General features: G+C 31.9%; 1 protein-coding gene across 1 annotated transcript in view; it reads right to left on the bottom strand.

Annotated features, from left to right (window-relative positions):
* The window catches only part of LOC111697594 (uncharacterized), a 51,856-nt gene that overhangs the window by 21,229 nt on the left and 9,190 nt on the right, over positions 1-21,437 (bottom strand). The window contains exons 8-29 of the mRNA XM_023467647.1: positions 17,821-17,926; positions 16,689-16,831; positions 15,736-15,834; positions 14,871-14,939; positions 13,873-13,959; positions 13,181-13,281; positions 12,835-12,880; positions 11,344-11,426; positions 10,781-10,887; positions 9,868-9,983; positions 8,629-8,694; positions 8,079-8,140; positions 7,602-7,682; positions 5,885-6,012; positions 5,080-5,146; positions 4,779-4,850; positions 4,580-4,633; positions 4,447-4,514; positions 3,759-3,968; positions 3,470-3,513; positions 2,912-3,111; positions 959-1,044 (exon numbers count right to left, since the gene is read on the bottom strand). Of these exons, the coding sequence (XP_023323415.1) occupies positions 959-1,044; positions 2,912-3,111; positions 3,470-3,513; positions 3,759-3,968; positions 4,447-4,514; positions 4,580-4,633; positions 4,779-4,850; positions 5,080-5,146; positions 5,885-6,012; positions 7,602-7,682; positions 8,079-8,140; positions 8,629-8,694; positions 9,868-9,983; positions 10,781-10,887; positions 11,344-11,426; positions 12,835-12,880; positions 13,181-13,281; positions 13,873-13,959; positions 14,871-14,939; positions 15,736-15,834; positions 16,689-16,831; positions 17,821-17,926 (2,095 nt within the window). The remainder of the gene's footprint in view (positions 1-958; positions 1,045-2,911; positions 3,112-3,469; positions 3,514-3,758; positions 3,969-4,446; positions 4,515-4,579; positions 4,634-4,778; positions 4,851-5,079; positions 5,147-5,884; positions 6,013-7,601; positions 7,683-8,078; positions 8,141-8,628; positions 8,695-9,867; positions 9,984-10,780; positions 10,888-11,343; positions 11,427-12,834; positions 12,881-13,180; positions 13,282-13,872; positions 13,960-14,870; positions 14,940-15,735; positions 15,835-16,688; positions 16,832-17,820; positions 17,927-21,437) is intronic.

Genomic DNA, 21,437 nt, shown 5'->3' with positions numbered 1-21,437 from the left:
CCTTCCTCCCAAGGTATAAATGATGTTTTGCCCCTGAATTCTTTGTTTTGATCGCCTCCCACTGCAATACACAAATTTGACGCATTAGATATGGCGGTTCCTGGTCTATATATTTCTTGGACCAAAGGTTGTATATTATGGTTAGATACTCTGAATGCGCTTCAATGTACTAGAAATGTCGTCTTCATAGCAATGGACACTAAAAATCCTCTTATGTTATTTTCTCCGCTTTTAACAGCTTACAAACGCAGAAAATCCCTATCCAATCTCACTAACAACCTTACTACTTCATCTTTTCATCAATATTCATTAATCAGTTAAGTCATATGAGGAGTTTTAGTGTCCATTGCTATGAAGACAACTTTTCTAATAACGAATACATTGAAAGAATTTATAAAATGTCGTCTTGACAATTTTTCAATGAGTTTTATACAATATTTCGTGAATTTCAGTATTTGCGAAAATAAATAAATAGCGGGAACAGTTTCAAAGAGTTTCATATAATCATTTAATTAAAAAACCAAATATCTGCAACATTCAATTATCAAAAGGTGAAAAATACGACATTTGATGAATTCTTTCGATGTATTCGTTATTAAGGGTTTCACTGTAGTATCTACATAGGAGCGCATAACTTTACCTTACAACCTTGGTTAGGTTAAACCCAACTTGATCAGTTTATTAATATCTCTAGACTCGAACCTTATTTTAGGCTCAATGGGATTGGAGTTAAGATTTTAAGCTAAGAATTATTTAAATGGTGGCCTTTAGATAAGATGTAAGTATTAAAGAAAGTTTGACATAAATAATGTGAATAGTAAAGGCCAAGAGAAATCACAATGAGTTAAAAGCATGAACCTGACGCATGAAACTGTACAGTGAGTCAGGTACAGGAAGTGACATGTCAAAAAAAGACCTGAACGCTTAGTTTTGAATAAAGAAGGTATCGTAAACTCACCAACTGTAGTTTGTATTTCCTCTCTGCTTCCTTCAGTAAATGTAAAATCAACTATTTTTTCATATGCTGACACCAAACCATCAGCCCTGAACATAGATAATTTAAAACAAAATTTAAACAAAATCAAAGTTAAAACTTAAGCAGATGGTATGTATGTTGAAAAAACCCTAAAGAAAACAAAGACGATATTGTAAAGAAAATACATAAATTATTGAAAAGAGTTAAAGAAATAATTAAATCATTGCCGAAGAAGGCAAACAATCCACCACCAATTAAATCAAAATTTAAAAATTAATCTTTCTTTCATAGAATTGGGGAGGGGGGAGGGGAGGGGGAGGGGGGAGTATATTCCCACAATCTTTATTTTTTAAGGATTTTAGATATTTCCTCCTCCGACACTTCAATTTTTTGTATTTCCTCCTCCGACACTTTAATTTTTTGTTATTTTTTTATGTTATTTTTATAAAGAAATAATTAGATAGTTTAATAGATAGAAGACAGGGAGGGGGGAGGGCAGAGCCAAGACATTTTATTTACATAATTTAGGAAAAGTAATTTAATGCAAGGGGGCCGGGGGGGGGGGATATTACAAACGGATATGGGGGAAATTGTAAAGAATACAAACGGATAAATTCTAAAGGCGGAAGGGGGAAATTATCAACAATTTTTCTTTAAAATTACGATATTTGTATTTTGAATAAAAATTATTTGAAATAAAATGATTAAATATTATTACTTGAGTGCGTTCATAGAACTAATTTTAAAGGTGTCCCAGAAATGTGAAATTGAGCGGAACTTTTTTGAAGTGTAATTCTTTAAACGATTTATTTATTCAAACAATTATGTTTCATCAATTTTTCACTTTTTTCGTGCTCTTTTTTGTATCTAATGTTTTTGGACACTTTGTGCAAAGTCCTAACTATAAACTATTAAAATCACGTAAAGAAAATAAATAATAAAACTATGTAATATTTCATGATTGAAGATATTAATAATTGGGAAAAAAGAGTCAAATTTACTTTGAAAATTATAAACATTTTGACATACAAATTAACAGAATACATTCATTTTCTTGCAGGATACAGTGGGTTCAATAAAACTCTGGAATAGGAAGACGTCTGTTAGACTCAAATATTGGAAACAAAACTAACTTAAATTAAAAGATTGATTTTCAAGCTTATTTATTTTTTTTTTTATAATGACATAAAAAGTAAAATATATTGCTAAAATGTCGCCTTTATATGTCATTGTCATGTCACAATATATCATGCTACATGGTTCAGATGATAAAAAATACTTTAATTCCAACCACGTCTATTATTTCAAAATTATGTTGTTTCTGCAATATCTAAACTGCAAAGTACGCGGAAATGACAATTTTTTTAATTTCTATTTTTCAGCAATTTCGCACTAGACCATATACCATTATGCTTCGTTACGCAATTTGTTATTTGCATGACTTTAAAATGACAATTATTTACATATTTTAAAAATGATTTGTAACCAAATCATTATCTAAAAATTATTACAATTTTAACAGAAAGAAACTGTCTCAGTTCTTGCTACAAATTCAGATTTTCTAACTCCAATATCTTTGCAACTTAACGATGTAGAACTTTGATTTTTAAAATTTTGATTATTATGATTAAAAAACAGATTTAAAGTTCGAAATATCTCTGTCTATGACCTTGGGTTGCAGAGATACAGGGATAATAGAAAGCCAGACTTTTAGCAAAGGCTCAATTTCTTTAATCTTTGTGTGAATACGAAATATATAATCTTGAAACTAAAAACAATTATATGAACCTTTTAATTGTTCAACTTGTAAAGAATTGTAACCATGCACGTGCACCATGTTTGGTAATCGTAGTCAGTATTTATGTCAATTGTCAACCATAAACTTTACTTAATAAAAATATCTAGATATAATTCTAAAAATAGATATTTACAAACCTGCAGTTGGCCGGGTTCCCTCCATCCCCAGAATATGATGGAAGGGTGTCATCAGGTAGAGTTTGTGGTAGAAGCTGGTTGCTAGGTCTCCCGCCACTACTGAAGCCAGGGCTGCTTAACCCGGAGCTACCGGAGCTGCTAAAACTATCTCCAGAGCTACTAAATCCAGAATCTGCAGGTCGGGGTTTTCTTCCGCATTCCTAAATTTGATAAATTTCAGAACAAATTTAAGAGCCGATAACTTTTATCGCATCTAAACCAAATAGCCTTAACTTAACCAATGAGAGAGGGAAGAAATTAGATTAAAAAGAAACACACGGGTTAGATTCATCCTGCCCTGCTAGGGAGGGGGGGGGGGCATTTTTAATAATGGACTTATTTACTCCTGACAGAGGGTTTAACTGATTTCTAAACGGACAGAAGGCTTTGACTATTAAAAGATTAGCTTAAACTAAATTGACCTTTTCCTGACACCAGTTAAAATCATTCAATTTATTCAAAAGTTTCCAATTAAGTTAACAATTTTGTATTGAAAAAAGAGAGAGAGAAATGTCTTACCTTTTCCGCATAGAGTGCTCCTGTTGCCAACTGGAAAGCATTACCTAAAAGTATAAAAGTCGGTCAACTTTTGTTCATACATTTTGTTCTTAGACAGCTGTCAAATATCAAACCCATCTTTAATTCGTCTCTGATCTGTCAAGTTTTGTGGGACACCATGTATACGAATTAATCAAACCTTCTGTGCACTTTTTGAAAACTGCCTTTAGACCACTAGCGGTAATATTCTGAACTGTCCCCTTGCGGTTATATTTGGAACTTACCCCAAGCGGTAATATTTGGAACTTACCCCCAGCGGATTTCTGAGTATCGCTGCTGAGCAAACACTGCGGATCTCCGCTACGAGTCTCACTCAGGAAAGAGTAGGACCGACAGTTAAAGTCTCGCTCCTGGGTACAGGACTGCTTGCAGGACGCTGAACTGAAGGAGGACAAGGATTTGTCTGTGTAGATGATATACTGGTCTCTAGTCTGAGGACTGTAGTCACAGTTACTTTGTCCTAAAAGAATAATTTAGAAATATGATAAAATCTTACACAATTTCTACTTGTGAGATTTAAGCTTGACTTTCGATCACCATTTGAACTATAAAACCAGACTTTTCAAACCAAACCAACACGTGATTGAAGTATTTCATTGAGGGTTTCGTCTAGGGTTTCTAGTGAAAAAGAAAAGACGTTTCTCGAAAATTTCGCATTTTTAGTGAAACAAATTTTTTTCGCGACCATTTCGCTTCATTTTCGCATTTCATTCGCTCGCGAAAATGTAAAAAATTTCCGCTTTATTCGCTTCATTTATTTTCGCAAAAAAATGCGAAATTTTGCGAAAAAGTTTGCAAAATGCGACAGAAAATAAATTTTCATACTTTTTCGCGAAACGTCTCTTTCGCTGGAAACCCTACCTGTAATTTCACGCAATTTCGAGCAATGGAATTTCGATTGGAATCCAATTGCAAAAATTTCTAAAATATTTCCTTACTTGATTGACATTGGTTTTCTAGATAATCAGATCCTTGCTTTGCTAGAAGAGAATCAGGCTGAGTAAACCTAGGATACAAATTGATTAGTTGATTGAACTAAAATCTAATAAGAAAATTGCGGCAAATGCACACCTGTCTTCTTCGCTGAGATAGCATTCTTTCCTCAAGTGATCATATGTTGCAGATCTGAGACAAAAAACATGTTTAATTGGATAGTTAATTAACAAAACTTAAGATAACTAATGGTTAAAAAGATTTTCAATTTTCAAAACTTTGAACATAAGTCATTTTAAAAGTTAAAGTTGTAGATAAAGCAAATAAACTACTATACCTGCAAATAAACCTGGACTCGCTGAGACATAAATCTTGGCACTCAGTTTTACTAATATCTCTATGCGTGTCACTAAAATAAACAGATTTTTGGGCGCTTTGTTCCTGTTTCAGATTTGATGAAAATTTAAAAAATAATCTCAAAAAACTTTTTTCGGGTTTTTTGATTTCAAGCTATACAAAAAAGTTCTAAGTTAATATTAAAATCATCAAAATGATTGAATTTAAAAAAAATAGTTTTGAAAAAAAAAATATATATTTTGGGAAAAAAAAAGTTTTTTGAAAAAAAAATATCGTATTACCGGACAAAACCTCGAAGTTCAAAGTCGATGTATCTCTCAAAAGTCCAAACAGCGCCGCACGTTCTTCCTGCAAATATAATATTCATTTATCAATACATACAGCTAGAGGTCTGTAAAGGGGTGGACACCCCCCCCCCCCTTCTAAATTAGTCCTAAAGTATGTTTAGATAACCCCATGCCGCCTTCCATTTCAACTCTGCAATAATAAATGATTTAATAATTTCATAATATTGAACTAATTATAGAGGAAAATCCCTAACTCTGCCAATACTGAAACCTTGAAGTTCTATGATAATAACAAATTTAGCAAACAAATAAATTTCTATATTTTTGTTCCCCGGAGTTAAACATCATTAATAGTAAATTTTGACACTTAATCATAAATGTATACATAATACAGATTGCTATTTTGAATTGATAGAAAAATACAAAGCTGTCACATTAAGACACATTTTTTTATAGAAAGATAGATATATAGAAAGATAAACAATAGATAGATAGATAGATAGATGAATAGATAGATGGATAGATAGATAGAAAGAAAGATGTCTAGATAGGTACGTAGATATAGATAGATACTAATGGATATTAATGCAAAAGTGATGATGATAGAAATATTGGCAGTTGACTTGATTGATCAGGATTCAGAGGATAATTATATATCAAAAATATTCAGGTTCAGTCAATAAACAACGAAGTTCATGAAAAACAATTCATATATATATATATATGTATATAGTGACCACTAAGATTATATATTGACCTTTATGAACGTATATTGACCTCTAAAACCAAGATTACTGACCTCTGAGGCAAATTGCCTCGAAGAATGCTATTCCTGTACTTGGTCTCAAGTTAAAAAGATTTCCCTCCGAGTTCTCTGTTACAGCTTGGCATTCGTTTCTGTTGTAGTCAAGGTTAAAGCCCTGACATCTGGAAGAAAAAATGGATCTTAAAGATGGTAAATTATTCTTACATAAAGAAACTGATTTTTTCTAATCTAATGTCTTTGGATTAAACCTCTGATATTTTAAAATTAGACTATTAGATCTAAACTAGTTCATAGCTAGTTTGAGAATTCAAAGGTCTAAGACATAAGGTTGTAAAGATATAGGGGTTAGAAAATCAGAGATTGTTGCAAAAACTAAAGGAAATGAGTATTTCCACAAACTCTGATTTTATAATTCCTATATCTTTGCAACCTGCTGGTGTAAACCTTTTATATTTCAAACTTAGATTATTTGATTTAACAGAATTCATTATAGTTTGAAATATCTAAGATCTACGACATTGGATTGCAAAGATTTTGGGATTAAAAAATCAGAGATTGTGGCAAAAACTAAATTTCTTTTGAACATGAAACTATCGAATTGATTTCTTGTAGCAGTAAATCCCAAAAATTAATATCTTCATTGTTGCATTTCGAATTTTACACTCCGATTAATCATATTTTGCCAGAAACAGGGTTTGAAAAACTTTCAAACCTTTCTCGGTGATCTCTGTTAAACTTGGGGTTATATACAAGCAGGGAGTATGGAATAGAAGGGAGATAACTGACGCGGTTCGCCCTACCATATGATTACATGCTTTGCAGACGGTACTTCACTATTTGAATAAGAAATATTTGTCATGATGTACATTTACTGCGTATATAATAACCTATTCTAAATATTTCTTATTCAAATGGAGTACCGTCTGCAAAGCATGTATAATCATATGGTAGGGCGAACCGCGTCGTTATATCTCTCTTCTATTCCTAACTCCCTGTCTGTATACAGGCTGTTTTTTAGTCTTTTTTAAACTTTAATAATAACTTTTTCATTTTTTGTGATATTTCAATTTTGAAAATACATACGGAAAGCTTATTATGAGAGATACTCAATTTCTGAAAGTCCAAGAAAAAAAATCAATAAATAACGCATCTTTTGGCCACTTAGTACAGATTTTAGTTCTCATATTTTTTTACTTTAATCCTTAGAAAATGTAGAAAAATTTAGAATGTTTTCCCGACAGCCTAGCCCTACTTTTGAAACGGGTACGCTGAAAATTTCAGCTCAATCACGCACCCCTGACTCATTAATAAAAGTAAATTCAACCTAAAGTCTGACCGCGTCAACCTTGTTGCACTGGCTAGATCCTATTGAGTGTAGCTTTATTTACCCAATGACCGGCCGATACAGTACAAACTGTGACCGGACAGGTTGACCCGGCTCGGAAATTCAAATGTACTACGGCTGCCCGTCCAATAGCTTTGTTTGGAGAAGGAGGGCGGACACTTTAAACATTTTTTGAAATAATCATCTAATTCTTTTTTTAATCTCCCATAATATGTTATTAATAAATGAAATCGTACGAATACATATTTCTTTTTTTCCTGTATGAGAAAAGATTGACAAGATTAAAAAAACACTCTGTATTTTGAAATTTTAGAGAAAAAAAACTTGAGATAGGGGGATGTTTCAGTTGGCCCCCTCCAATTAAAAATTTTCAGTTGCACCCTTTAATGATCAATAATTGTTTACCTAGAGTCTGACTGACATCTTGATGAACATTCAGCAGATATACCTCCCTCTCTTCTACTATACAGCTTATACGGTCTAGCCCTAAACATGAAAATTGGTATTTCTAAAAATATGTTATTTATGTCTAAAAGCTAGAATTACAAGAAATAGCGTGAGTCTACCAATGCACTTTAAAAAAAAATAATATTTTTATTTTTTAAAATATCAACAATGTCACTGAACCTTAATTACTATGCTTAATTAATCTGATTTTATTTAAATGATTCTCGATTTCGGATTAAATTTAAATGATCACATTTAATTTTTTTTTGAAAACTTCTGATTACTAAATTCAAAATTAAACAGGCCTGTGTTACGATCAGATTATCATCATATTATTAAAATCCACGAAACATAAAAAATACTTGTTTATAGGTTAATATTTTAAGAATTAATTAAATTTTCCTATTCTTTATTTGAATTAACATTTTATTTTACCTGATAAGTTCATAGCCAGTAGTCTTTTCAAATTCGAGTTTTCCAAAAGTACATCTACGTTCCTGAAATATTTTCCAAAAGTACATCTACGTTCCTGAAATATTTTCCAAAAGTACATCTACGTTCCTAAAATTGTTTTCCAAAAGTACATCTACGTTCCTAAAATGTTTTCCAAAAGTACATCTACGTTCCTAAAATTGTTTTCGTTTAAGTCATTAATGTGCCCGCGGAATTATTCTTTAGTCCACTTGTCATCTGCCCCCCCCCCCTCCTTCTCATAATTAAAAAAAATATTTGTTTTTCATTTTATCATAATGTAAAATGTGAGCGAATTTGTTTTGACAAACTGTTATTGGGAGAAAAATAAATGAATTTTACGGAAATCATCAAAAATAGGGGAAAACTAGATTTTTGTAGTTTTTCATTTAAATTTTAAAATTTTTTTGATTCAAAAGCTTCTGAAAACCTTTACCCTTGCTAGATAACCGAAAGGGGGGGGGGGTGCACTCTGCAAGATGTTACAGCCTTACAAAATGAGAGGAATGCATACCTGCGGCAATGTTTGGCTTGCTTGTTGAGTTGAACCGGTTTCAGGAATAAATTTGTTTGCTGAAGTCTAGTAACAAACAAATTTTATTACGATAACTTTGTAAACAAACATAAATAATTGGGATTCTCGACTTTCATTGACGAATTATTTAGGACAAGGAATCTTAGCTTGAATTCAAAAATTGTTATTATAATAAACTTTTGATGGGTTGATATAAAATTCGAACAGCTCCTTAGGTGTAAACCTATATATTTATATCATATTAGATTTACTTAAAATACTCTTATTCTAATTTTAAAAATTGTTAATTTATTATTATTATTATTAATGTAAGATGTTATATTAAATTAATCTAAGGCACTAGTAGGATTTCAGGGCGCTATGCCCCCATCTTCTATTGTGAACATTTTCTCTATGCATGCATTGTAAAACAAAGACAATGAAAGGAATTGAGTCTTTGCAACAAACTCTGATTTTCTAAACCCAATATCTTTGGATTCCAATGTCGTAGACCTTTGAAATTTCAAACTACGACTTCTGTTAGATCAAATAACATAAGTTTGAAATAACAAAGGTTTACGACATTGGGTTTCAAAGATATAGGGATTAGAAAAGCAGAGTTTGTGGCAAAGAATCAACTCCTTTGCGGCTTTAAAAAAATCGTGGATTTTTAAAATTTGATAAAAATCGAATTTAGTTGGAGGCTAATATTGAAATTTTGATCGTTAATAAATCTTCCCTGGGGTCAAAAATTTTGGTATATAAATATAGGTTTAGCAGTTATGACGTTTATCGGATACAAACAAACAAATAAACAAACAAGTAAACTTTATATACAGATAAAAGATATTCTGATATTGTTGTTATTGTGATAAAACAACTCGTAAGATATTTTACCCATGCATTAAATTCATTTTTGATAAATCTATGATTGCATTAGCACAATCTTACAAAATGTTAAATTACCTGAATTAATAGGACCAAACATTTTTTGTGGCATCTCAAAAGTCGATTCAAATTTTTGTGAAAACTAATGAATGCTTCCAGAAAAATCCGAAAAGTTTCTAGTTTTACAATGTGGAAGCAAATTACCAATGGTATATCTTGACAGCTGATCAAAATTTAACAGTTTTGCCACGAAAAAAAATTTGATAACATTTGTTTGGAGATCCATTTATGTAGAATGCTTACTGAAAAATCTGCGAAATTTTTAGTCTTACAATGAACAAAGAAAATTACCGGTTCTCCGAGAATATCTTGACAGTTCCTCTGAAAGAAATCTGTCCCGGGACGGGTTTGAAGAGCTCCATCTCCCGCACTCATCAAATCATCACCAGATATAAAACATTGGCTCGCTACAAATCATTTTATATATTCAAGACGGGGCTCACACTAGATCACCGATATATAAAATTAAGTCTTTGCCACAAACTCATAAAAGGAATTGAGGTTCTGCCACAAAATCTGATATTTTAATACCTATATCTGTGCAACACCATGTCGTAGACATTTGATTATTCAAACTATGCATTCTAAATTTTAAATATCAAAGGTTTACACTGTCAAGTTGCAAAGATATAGAGATTTTAACATTTTAGTTTGGGGCAAAAATTCAGCGTCTTTATTTATCTCTATATCTTTGCAATCTAATAGTGTTCAACTTTGATGTTTCAATCTTGATCTTACAGTATTCATTGTTTGAAATATCTAAGGTCTATGACATTGGGTTGCAAAAATAACGGGATTAGAAAATCAGAGTTTGTGGCAAATACTCTATTCTATTTTGTAAGAAAAGAAGGAACTAAAATGGGCTGTCAAGTCAATTTAATGAAATTACTACATTTATGAATATTAGAGTCACATATTCGATTCACAATTATAACTTAATGCTGGTTAGATAGAGGTTTAAAGGGTACCACTGTGAATCGAACTCGCCACTCTCTAAATGAGGGTGGACTTCAAATTACGTCTACATTCTTTTTAACAATCACTTTTTAACCCCTCAAAATAGACAATTTGTATTATTTTTAGCTACACCTTATGTTAGTGACTAAATATTGCATAAAAATAGTTTACAGAATTAATATTCGGTATATTTAAAATCGAGATTTCTGATGTTTAAAAAAACTTTTTGCAGTAAATATATAATTTCCTGAAGTATAGAAAGCAAATGCTCTGCAAACAAAATCTTGATGGAATGTACACTGTTTCTCACAAGCTATTTCATCGGTCACTCGGCTCACAATACTGTCCAAATACCTGTTGAAAATACAAACATTTTTATACCAAGCAAAACTTTGGAAAACCTTTTTTCATTGTGTTTAGAGAGAGAGGGGGAGAAAGGATGGATGAATTCAAAAGGTCAGATGTCGATTTATGATTTTTTATTTACGATTGATGATTTATTAAAATTTAATAATTATTCATATGTTTAGAGATATATGAAGTTGAACTAATATTGCACTAAAATCTTCGCAATCTAAACCAGGACCATTATGATCCAACAGAATTTATTGTTTAAAATATTAAAGGTTTTCGACAACAGGATGTAAAGAAATTCGAAAATCATAATTAGATGCGATCAAGTATTCACTAATCAATTAGTTTAGTTTATTTAATTTATAAAAACTTTCTGTATTATGCCAATGGTCGATTTATGATATTTTTTAGATTCAGATTTTTGATCTTTTCCATTATCTATTTTATGTAAATTACCTTGGGTAGGCGTTGTCAGTTCTTTGGTACGGACATGATAACTCTTCAGTATCTATACATGTATTCTCTAGATACTCAGTATCCTAAACATTATAACTCCTCAGTATCTATAAATGTATTCTCTAGATACTCAGAATCCTAAACATGATAACTCTTCAGTATCTATACATGTATTCTCAAGATACTCAGAATCCTAAACATGATAACTCTTCAGTATCTATAAATGTATTCTCAATATACTCAGAATCCTAAACATGATAACTCTTCAGTATCTATACATCTCTTCTCAATATACTCAGAATCCTAAACATGATAACTCTTCAGTATCTATACATGTATTCTGTCAAGATACTCAGTATCCTAAACATGATAACTCTTCAGTATCTATACGTCTCTTCTCAATATACTCAGAATCCTAAACATGATAACTCTTCAGTATCTATACATGTATGTAGAAGGGTAATATATGTCTGAGATTTTATTATTTTCATCTATTTAGTCTTTTCCTTAAAATTCAAAATAGAAAATAGAAATATAGTTTTATATAAAAACACTAAACGCCGATAAAGGTATTGAAGTATAGATATGTTGCAAATATTATTGTGAAAACGTTGCACTCACTGTAAAAAATTCCAATATGTTAAATTACGAACGTTTTTTTAAAAAGAACGAAAGTAAAGTTAGTGTTACAAAAAATGAGATATCCCTAACATTCTGCTCAAGTTTTTAAACAAAAAAACTGTGCAAAATTTATGTTTAAAAGTTTTGAGATTTTAAGATTTGGCATTTATACCGAGTAAGACAGTTAACCAGGTTTTATGATAATAGCTTGGGATTTTATTCTACAGTTAAACCTTTACATTTGGTCATCAAACAGTGAGAACCAGACAGCTGTGGAATAGTAACACGTTACTATAGTGTATTTGATGTTGTTACATTACAAAGAAAAAAATGTATTATATGAAACTTTCTAATTCAAGTTAATATGGGTCTGTTATACACTGCTTAATTGCTGTGTCTTATGTCCATAGACTGTTTAAAGTAATAACTTCTCTAATCGTTGGCTTCTTAATCTGGTTCTTACTTTAGTTAATACTTAACATACGGTCATAACAAGTTAAAAGCAGAATAAACATTGTCTTTAAAATCATTTTTTTTTAACTTTAAAGGGACAGACCGGCTTTGTAAAGTAATTATACTGAATATGCAGTGCAGTGGACAAATTCTTTAGGATTCATTTGAGACATATAAAACATTTCGATGATGTATAAATTTTAAATTGTTTTAAGTTTATAATTGTGCCATGAACATTAGGCATGTATGTTTTGAGGTAAATACCAGTTATAACGATGCATTACAAATAAAAAACTTAAGGTTTTTTTATTGTTTGACGTTGCCAGTGAGTCTAAAAGCGTTTAAAATTTGGTTAATACGAGCTCCAGCCTGGAACTTTAAGTTTAAAACACATCAAATAATTTAATTTTTCAATACCTTACTGTCTTGGTAGCTTGTCGGTTGTGTTCTTCTAGTTTCAGTGCTAAACAAGAAAAAGAGTTAAACCTAAATATATCTACTCTATACCTAATCTAGACTAAACCATTTATCATCCTGTTTTTACATAGTTTCTGCCAGTTTATCTGTATATACAAACACATTTGTTACCTTCTGTTCTTATACGCTTTGTATATTTGAAAACCTTTAAATATATTTCGGAAAGCTAGGGAAAGAATTTCATAATTTAAAACGTTTAAAAGTAATCTAAACTTATTAAAAAGGTAAAAATCGTAAAAAAATTATAATCTTAATCATTGATCATAAGCTTATTTAACTGAAATACCTGAGCGCGCAAGATAGAGTGATAGTGTTATAATCAGCTGATCTGCATCTAAAACCGGTTTCTTGAAGACAAAGCTCTTGACAGTCCCTCCTGTTAGGAACCTAAGAAAACAGGATTGAATATGAAACAAAAAGGAAAACAGAGCAAGATGGAGTATGTTGGAAGACCTTTAAGAATCCGCTTAAAGGACTTTATGGAAGATTCTGTCATTCTTGATCCGGGATCAAATATTGATTTTTATATTATCAGAGAAAAAACTGTGATTCTGTCTCTCTTGATCCGGGATCAAATATAGATTTGGACTTGATCAGAGAAAATATTATGCTTCTTTCACTTTTGATCCGGGATCAAATATTGATACGGACTTTATCACAAAAATATTGTGATTCTGTCTCTCTTGATCTGGAATCAAATTTTGATTCGGATTTGATCAGAGAATATATTGTGATGTTGTCTCTTGATCCAGGATCAAATATTAAGCCTTTTTAATCGATTTTAATGAGTACGGTCTTAAAATACCTGATTCACGATTTTGTTGTTAAATCCTTTGTACTGTACTGTACTGTACTGTACTTTACTGTACTGTACCGTACTGTACTGTACTGTACTGTACTGTACTGTACTGTACTGTACTGTACTGTACTGTACTGTACTGTACTGTACTGTACTGTACTGTACTGTACTGTACTGACCTGATTTACAATCTTGTTGTCGAATCCTTGTAGAACTTTCCCTGGAGTTCTTTCAAAAGCCCAAGCCTTGCCCTGGCATTTTGATACCTGAACAGAAAGCTAAAGTTAGAAAAAGTATTTTTATCATTTAGTGAAAAACTTAATATTGTAAAACCTTGAGGGTGTGGAATGGAGATGTTATATTTTACACATTGAATAGATTTGAAGCAAAGCTCACTAGTACTGTTGCTAACCATATGAACAAAGATGTTTGCATTTAACTATTTAATTGAGAGATAAAAAATGTGTGGAACCTATGCAACTTATTTTATCAAATAAACAGAGGTTCTGCACTTTAACAGGACGGGNAGGGGGGGGGGTTGTGTTAAGTTAATTTCTAAGTTTCCTTCATTTTAAAATACTGTACTATAATTATAATTGAATATAAGAGCTGTAATAAAAACTTTATGAAAAGGAAGTCATTAATTTTAGCAAATTCTTACTGCAGATAACATATCAAGGGTGCAGGTGGATCAAGCAACTGTTTAAAAATATTTCTTTTAAAAATAAATTTGTATATATGTTCAATAACTTTTTAGAACAAAATACCAATTAACATCATTAGGTTTTCTTTCAAGAATTTAGTAATTAAAACCCTTTAGAAGTCCCTACGGAGGATGTAAATCCCAACTTGAAAACTAGATATTATTTTATGGTTTGAGAAAGGGATTCCATTATTTCCCAGATGAATCTAGTTGCATAAATGTCTTACAGAACAATTATAAAGTTGATAACTTTCTCAGTCAAAATCTACCACAAAACAACGACACAGATCTGGACATGCCGAGCAAATTTTTTTCCTGGTTAAAAATACTTCATAAGTTTTTATACTGTTTTTGGAAAAGATTGGAAACCTTATATCCAACGTTATACTTTAGCATTTGACATCAGCTGATACGTAATATAACGTTATATGGTTAACAGGGCATTGTTTTATATATATATATATATATATTTACTTGTCCTCTGAGGCAGATTTTTTCAAAATAGTTGGTTCCATCTCGAGGCATCAGATCATCTCCTCGACCCTAGTATAAAAAATGTTAATGGATTTTTAGAATAAAAACCCAAATTCGTCTCTAGTCAATGTTTCTCTGTGCCAGAAACTTGAAAAAATGAAGGGGCTACAGGTAGAGACCATTGTGTTGAATATTTTTTTATTTTAAACGCGCGATCTCGATATTCAATGCGGGCACTTTAAGTTTGAGGATCAATGCTTGATTCCTTCATTCACTCTGGTATATAAAAGGGGAATCATAATAAACCGTAGGTATCCATAAGATTGAGATCAATGCTTGATTCCTAGATTCACAACACAAAACTTCTGACTTCAACCAGTTCTTATAAGAGTTTAGCTCAACCCTGATCTTGCATTGCGCAGATCTCACCGCTCATTGGTCACAGGACAAATAGATTCAACCAATGAGAGATCAGCGAATACGGGCTTTTCAAAATAAATAAAAAGTCTTTGCAAAATATGTTGTTCCCAAGTGGAGTTAAAGACAAAGTGACTTTTCTTTCTTTTGTTTAAAAAGCTTAGATCTACATTAGTTAATTGCAAGTTGTTAATAAAAAAATAAACGGGGTTGAGTTGATCTATTTATAGAAATTAAACATTTGACACAATTTGCTTCTAACCACGGGCAGCCATAGTGCATTTGAATTTCCGAGCCGAGTCAACCTTTCCGGTCCCAGTTTTTACTGTACCCAGCTCTTGGACAGGACTAGCCGGTGCAACAAGGTTGACGCGGTCAGACTTTATGCTTAATATTGGTTGAATTTACTTTAATTTTGGTAGATACATAAATACCATTTATAGCTAACCTGAGTATTCCGGTCAAGTACAAAACATCTTTGCCCATTGTAGTCTATACTGAAGGCTGGGCAGTCAGCACCCTGATCAACACATAGCTGGGCACACTCCTACAAAAATAATGTTGAGTATTGTGATGTTTGACACACAACTCCTGTTAATTTGATTTAAAGGCTGGACAGTCAGTTTCCTGATCAACACATAGTTGGGCACACTCCTACAAAAATAATGTTGAGTATTGTGATGTTTGACACACAACTCCTGTTAATTTGATTTAAAGTATTGTATCAACACATAGCTGGGCACACTCCTACAAAAATAATGTTGAGTATTGTGATGTTTGACACACAACTCCTGTTAATTTGATTTGAAGTATTGTACTGATTTCTAAGCAGAGCTTGAAGAAACTTTTTAAAAGTAAAATGTTTTTTTTTTAAGAATGAAATATAGACAGAGTGAAAGTTTGTTAGAATGAAACCAAGCAGAGATTTGAAAAATGTTCAATACTTCCAGGGTCCACTTAGCTGTAACAGTTGAACAGCCTGTGGTTAAAATTACATATCTTGAACGAGTACTCTGGCAAATTACATTGTAGATAGATATAGATAGAATCAAATCTACAAGCGAGCCGTGCCATGGGCCCATGAACCATGTATGTACCTGTATCTAAATCCGTATCCGTTTGATCTAAATCCAATGCACTTTATCTAGTCTAGCCTTAATTCATTCTGACTTTTATTTCACTATGAGTATGAACTAGCATGAAGGAGAGGGTTAGATGTTTGCGATATTACTTTAACGAGTAAGTGACGCCGTAGTTTTGATTTTATGCACAAGTATTTGCAAGGGGAATTTATCCGATAAAATGGTAGAAATTCAAAACATTTTTTTCGCAATATCTCTTTAATAGGAGAAGATATAATTGCAAACAATAAGATTTCAATTTTGGTTTGACGCGACTGACCTTTGTTATTCCAGGAGTGTTTGACGAGAGTTGCAGATTTTGTTGTCGAGCAGTTCGAAGAAAATGAGCGGTCGTCTTCTCGAATGTAAATATTCCTCCGTCACAAGTACTTCGTGTACACGCCTTCTCTTTATATGTTGCTCCTGAAAACAGAAAGGTTTTACAAAACTCGACGCTTTTGAATGGACAGGGACCGAATTTAATGAATTTGAGCTACTTCGCTAAACTACCTGCTTCCGGTTCCAATTTGCACCATCGACGATTTAAAGTTAAAGATTCAGGAAAGATTTGAATCGGTAATTCAAATTTGAACCAGCGCGACGGAATACAGTTTAGCTACTCTCCGCAAATTCGTTAAATTCGGTTCCAAAATGAATATCTTGTTCTATTCTAGAGCTGGAAACTTTTAAATAGTTAAAAACTAACCTATATTACGATAAATCCAAAGTTTTGACCAAAACAGGTCTTTTTAAGAGGAAAACTAATTTTAATTCATTTTGTTAAAAACACTTTGTAGATGATATGGTGATATTTTTATGAGAGTTTGAACCCCAGGGAAGGTTTATGGCCGGTCAGAACAAAAATAAAAATATATCTAATGAAAAAAGTAAATCTGCGAAATTTTTACTGTTTCATTTCGATAAAAATATAAGACGTGCAGGTGATCAGGAACAATAAGCTGAGAGTATTTATAGAAATACTGGCGTGAAGCGGGCGCAGCCTCTTTACACTGAGAACCATGGAAAACTGTTTAACAGGAAGACGATATTTAGACACAAGTTATGACTTTAAATAGTCAAATAAACATAGGACACAGTAATTGTAAAATGGAAACAGACCCATGCCACTTAGTAAATGATTTTATAAGTTATTACAGTGAGAACCAGAAAACTAGAGAATAGAAAGACGACTTTACAACAAAGGAAACAGTTTTACAAGTAAGTTATTAAATCACTTATTAATTGAAATGTGGCTCAAGTTTATAGGACTTTTTAAAGTCATCACAGAAGACTTCGACTTTTCCAGAGTTTTCTGGTTATTACTGAAGTAAACTATTTGCATTATATCATTATTGTTTTAATGTTGTCTTCCATTTTCTAGTTTTCTAGTTCTTATTGTAGTTCTGGTTTACCTGGCTCTGTAGGTTTAGGAATATTCGGTAAACTGATAGAATCATCTCCTGATAAGTAGCAACGGTCATCTTTCTGGGACAATGACCGGCAGTTAAAGGCCCGGGCCTAGATGAAGACATTGATTGATTTGGATATACTCGTATGAAAAATTAATTGTTAACAAAAGTTTGTATGTTACTTAATCAATTTGATTGATTTTAAGGAATACAAGAGAAACTTTTATAGTTTGTTTTTAAACAAAGTGTACTGTAGTGTAGCTCAGGATGAATATTTTTTATATTCATGTCAACAAATTGCAGTACACCTTATTTACAAACAAATTTATGGATCTTATATATTTCTTGATCGATTTAGAATTTATTGATAAAAAATGTCAGTTAATGGGTGAAGGAATATCAAGCATGTCTAAAATGTTGAATTACTTTTAACGCTAAAATATTGCGCGGTCAAAAATAACCCAGCGTGAAATATCTGGAATTAGAAGGTATAAAATCTATAATATCGAAACAAGAAATGTTGATAAATATATAAATTGTTTACACGGAAGATTTTCTCATTTCCGCATTCAATTCAGAATCATTTCCTGGAAAGAGGAGGGGGGTTAGGGTTAAACAAAGCGAAGGAGTTAGAGATGGTTTATTTTAGAAGCTGGGTTTGACCCCTCACCCCCCTCTTTCCCGCATGTTCTTGAAGGGGGGGGGGGATTTATTTGTGTCTAGAAGAAAAGGAGAACTTAACATTAACTATTCAGTTTTTAATTTTTAGGTTGAAAGTGTTAAAAGCCTCGATCGTTCTAGGACAACCCGTTTTGTAGTCGTGAAGAAAAGTTTGGCATGGAGTTAGAAATAACAGCAAAATGTAAACTTATATTTATGGACTATGGCTGGTCAAAGAATCTGAAATGCAGTAAGATGATTGAACTGCAGTTTCTAGTATAAATGTTCACAAAGTCACTGCAAGAACTGCAGTTTCTAGTATAAATGTTCACAAAGTCAGTGCAAGAACTGCAGTTTCTAGCATAAATGTTCACAAAGTCAGTGCAAGAACTGCATTTTCTAGTATAAATGTTCACAAAGTCAGTGCAAGAACTGCAGTTTCTAGAATAAATGTTCACAAAGTCAGTGCAAGAACTGCAGTTTCTAGAATAAATGTTCACAAAGTCACTGCAAGAACTGCAGTTTCTAGTATAAATGTTCACAAAGTCAGTGCAAGAACTGCAGTTTCTAGTATAAATGTTCACAATGTCAGTGCAAGAACTGCAGTTTCTAGTATAAATGTTCACAAAGTCAGTGCGAGAACTGCAGTTTCTAGTATAAATGTTAACAAAGTCAGTGCAAGAACTGCAGTTTCTAGTATAAATGTTAACAAAGTCAGTGCAAGATCTGCAGTTTCTAGTATAAATGTTCACAAAGTCAGTGCAAGAACTGCGGCTTCTAGTATAAATGTTCACAAAGTCAGTGCAAGAACTGCAGTTTCTAGTATAAATGTTCACAAAGTCAGTGCAAGAACTGCAGTTTCTTGTATAAATGTTCACAAAGTCAGTGCAAGATCTGCAGTTTCTAGTACAAACGTGAATAAAGTCAGGGCAAGAACTGCAGTTTCTAGTATAAATGTTCACAAAGTCAGTGCAAGATCTGCAGTTTCTAGTATAAATGTTCGCAAAGTCAGTGCAAGAACTGCAGTTTCTAGTATAAATGTTCACAAAGTCAGTGCAAGATCTGCAGTTTCTAGTATAAATGTTCACAAAGTCAGTGCAAACTGAAAAAGTTAAATGTTGACTTCCACTATATCTTTGTTATAATGTCTACTCCCTGTTTTATATACGTTCTTATTCAACTCCAGAGTTTTCAACTTTAAACAATGTTTAAAGGGACTGTAAGTGAAATTTAAAGTAACTCTGCAAAGATGGCAATTCCCGAATCTCAACGTTTTTCCCAATCAAGCATGATATTTATGTTTATAGTTTAATCAAAACTGTTTATTTCAAAATTGTGGGTTTTCTACAAAATTGACTAGCTAATTTTTATTACAGGATATCATATAAAATTCTACAGAATTAGACATTTTTCAAGCTAAAAATAAAACAATATCTTCCACTATTGATCAGATATAGGTTTCACGGACTTTAACTTGAAATAAGGCTTACTGTTCCTTTAACTTGAAATAATGCTTACTGTCCCTTTAACTTGAAATAAGGCTTACTGTTCCTTTAACTTGAAATAATGCTTACTGTCCCTTTAACTTGAAATAATGCTTACTGTCCCTTTAACTTAAAATAACGCTTACTGTCCCTTTATAACTTGAAATAACGTTTACTGTCCCTTTAACTTGAAATAACGCTTACTGTCCCGTTAACTTGAAATAACGCTTACTGTTCCTTTAACTTGAAATAATGCTTACTATCCTTTTAACTTAAAATAACGCTTACTGTTCCTTTAACTTGAAATAATGCTTACTGTCCCTTTAACTTGAAATAATGCTTAAAACTTTTCTTTTCCCCGTTCACAAACTTTCAGGGCTTTGGAAAAATTTCCATATTTTGCACTTCAACACTTCATTTTATTTTAATAAAAGAATATTGAACATTTTAAAATTTAAAAAGTACTTTAAAATAATAATTTATCTTGCAGGAAAAAGTGCCGTTTTACAGAAAAAAATAATGAATCACAAATTTTGGTTTTTTAATCCCTTTATCTTTGTAACCTGATGTCGCAGACCATTAATATTTCAGATTATATGGATAGTCTTATTTTAGAATATCAAAGATTTGCATAATCTGATTGTAAATTTATAAAGAAAAGTACTCAGTTGTTTTAAATAATAAAAAAGTTTGGTTTTGTCTACTGTACAGTTGCTGTTGTTGTAAATAAAGTATATAGGTTTCCAGTAGATTAATGGCTTTCTGTCAACTGTACAATTGATATTGTTCTAAATAAAGTAAATAGGTTTCCAGTATATTAATAGGTTTCTGACCACTGTACAATTGCTGTGTTTAATGCTCTTCGAATTATTTATTATTCAAAACTTGAGCCTTCTTCACAGTTTTATGAGCCCCACTGTATCAAATATAAACAATTAAAAATCTTATTTCTGTCTTTATCAGGTTTTTAATGATATTTCTTCTATTTTTTAGAACTCTGAACAATAAATTAACAAAGTTTACGACAAAATATGAAGAACGGTATATTTTTTTAAAGGGGGTGAACCATAGATAAAGATAGATTGCGCATAAGACGCCATTTTTCATCTTGAAAGATATAAATGTACAGAGATGTTTTAAAGATATTCCTATTATATAGATTAACTAGGTCGGTTGTGAACATTGGCTGTTCTTATGTCATTGAGTACTTGTGGTGTACATGAGTTCTGTAGAGAGAAATTTAAGTTAGTTTAATCCTTCTCATGTCCTTCTTCAGTTCTCGTCAATATGATATATTGCTCAGTGAAATAATTTGATATTCTCAAAATAAAATTCACTCCTGAGTGGTTTAATAAAATTATGAAATCCATTAAAACACCAAACCACCCTGCTTATCATTGAAGTACACTATGACCCCTAGAAGTATGAGTTCGCGGACTGTACAATTCTTGGTGATTTTGCGTACATAAGCTATCT

This window comes from Eurytemora carolleeae, unplaced genomic scaffold (genome assembly GCF_000591075.1).
Source record: "Eurytemora carolleeae unplaced genomic scaffold, Eaff_2.0 scaffold242, whole genome shotgun sequence".
Classification (NCBI taxonomy): domain Eukaryota; kingdom Metazoa; phylum Arthropoda; class Copepoda; order Calanoida; family Temoridae; genus Eurytemora; species Eurytemora carolleeae.
The sequence above is the reverse complement of the archived record's forward strand: the minus strand, read 5'-3'. Positions and strand labels throughout refer to the sequence as shown.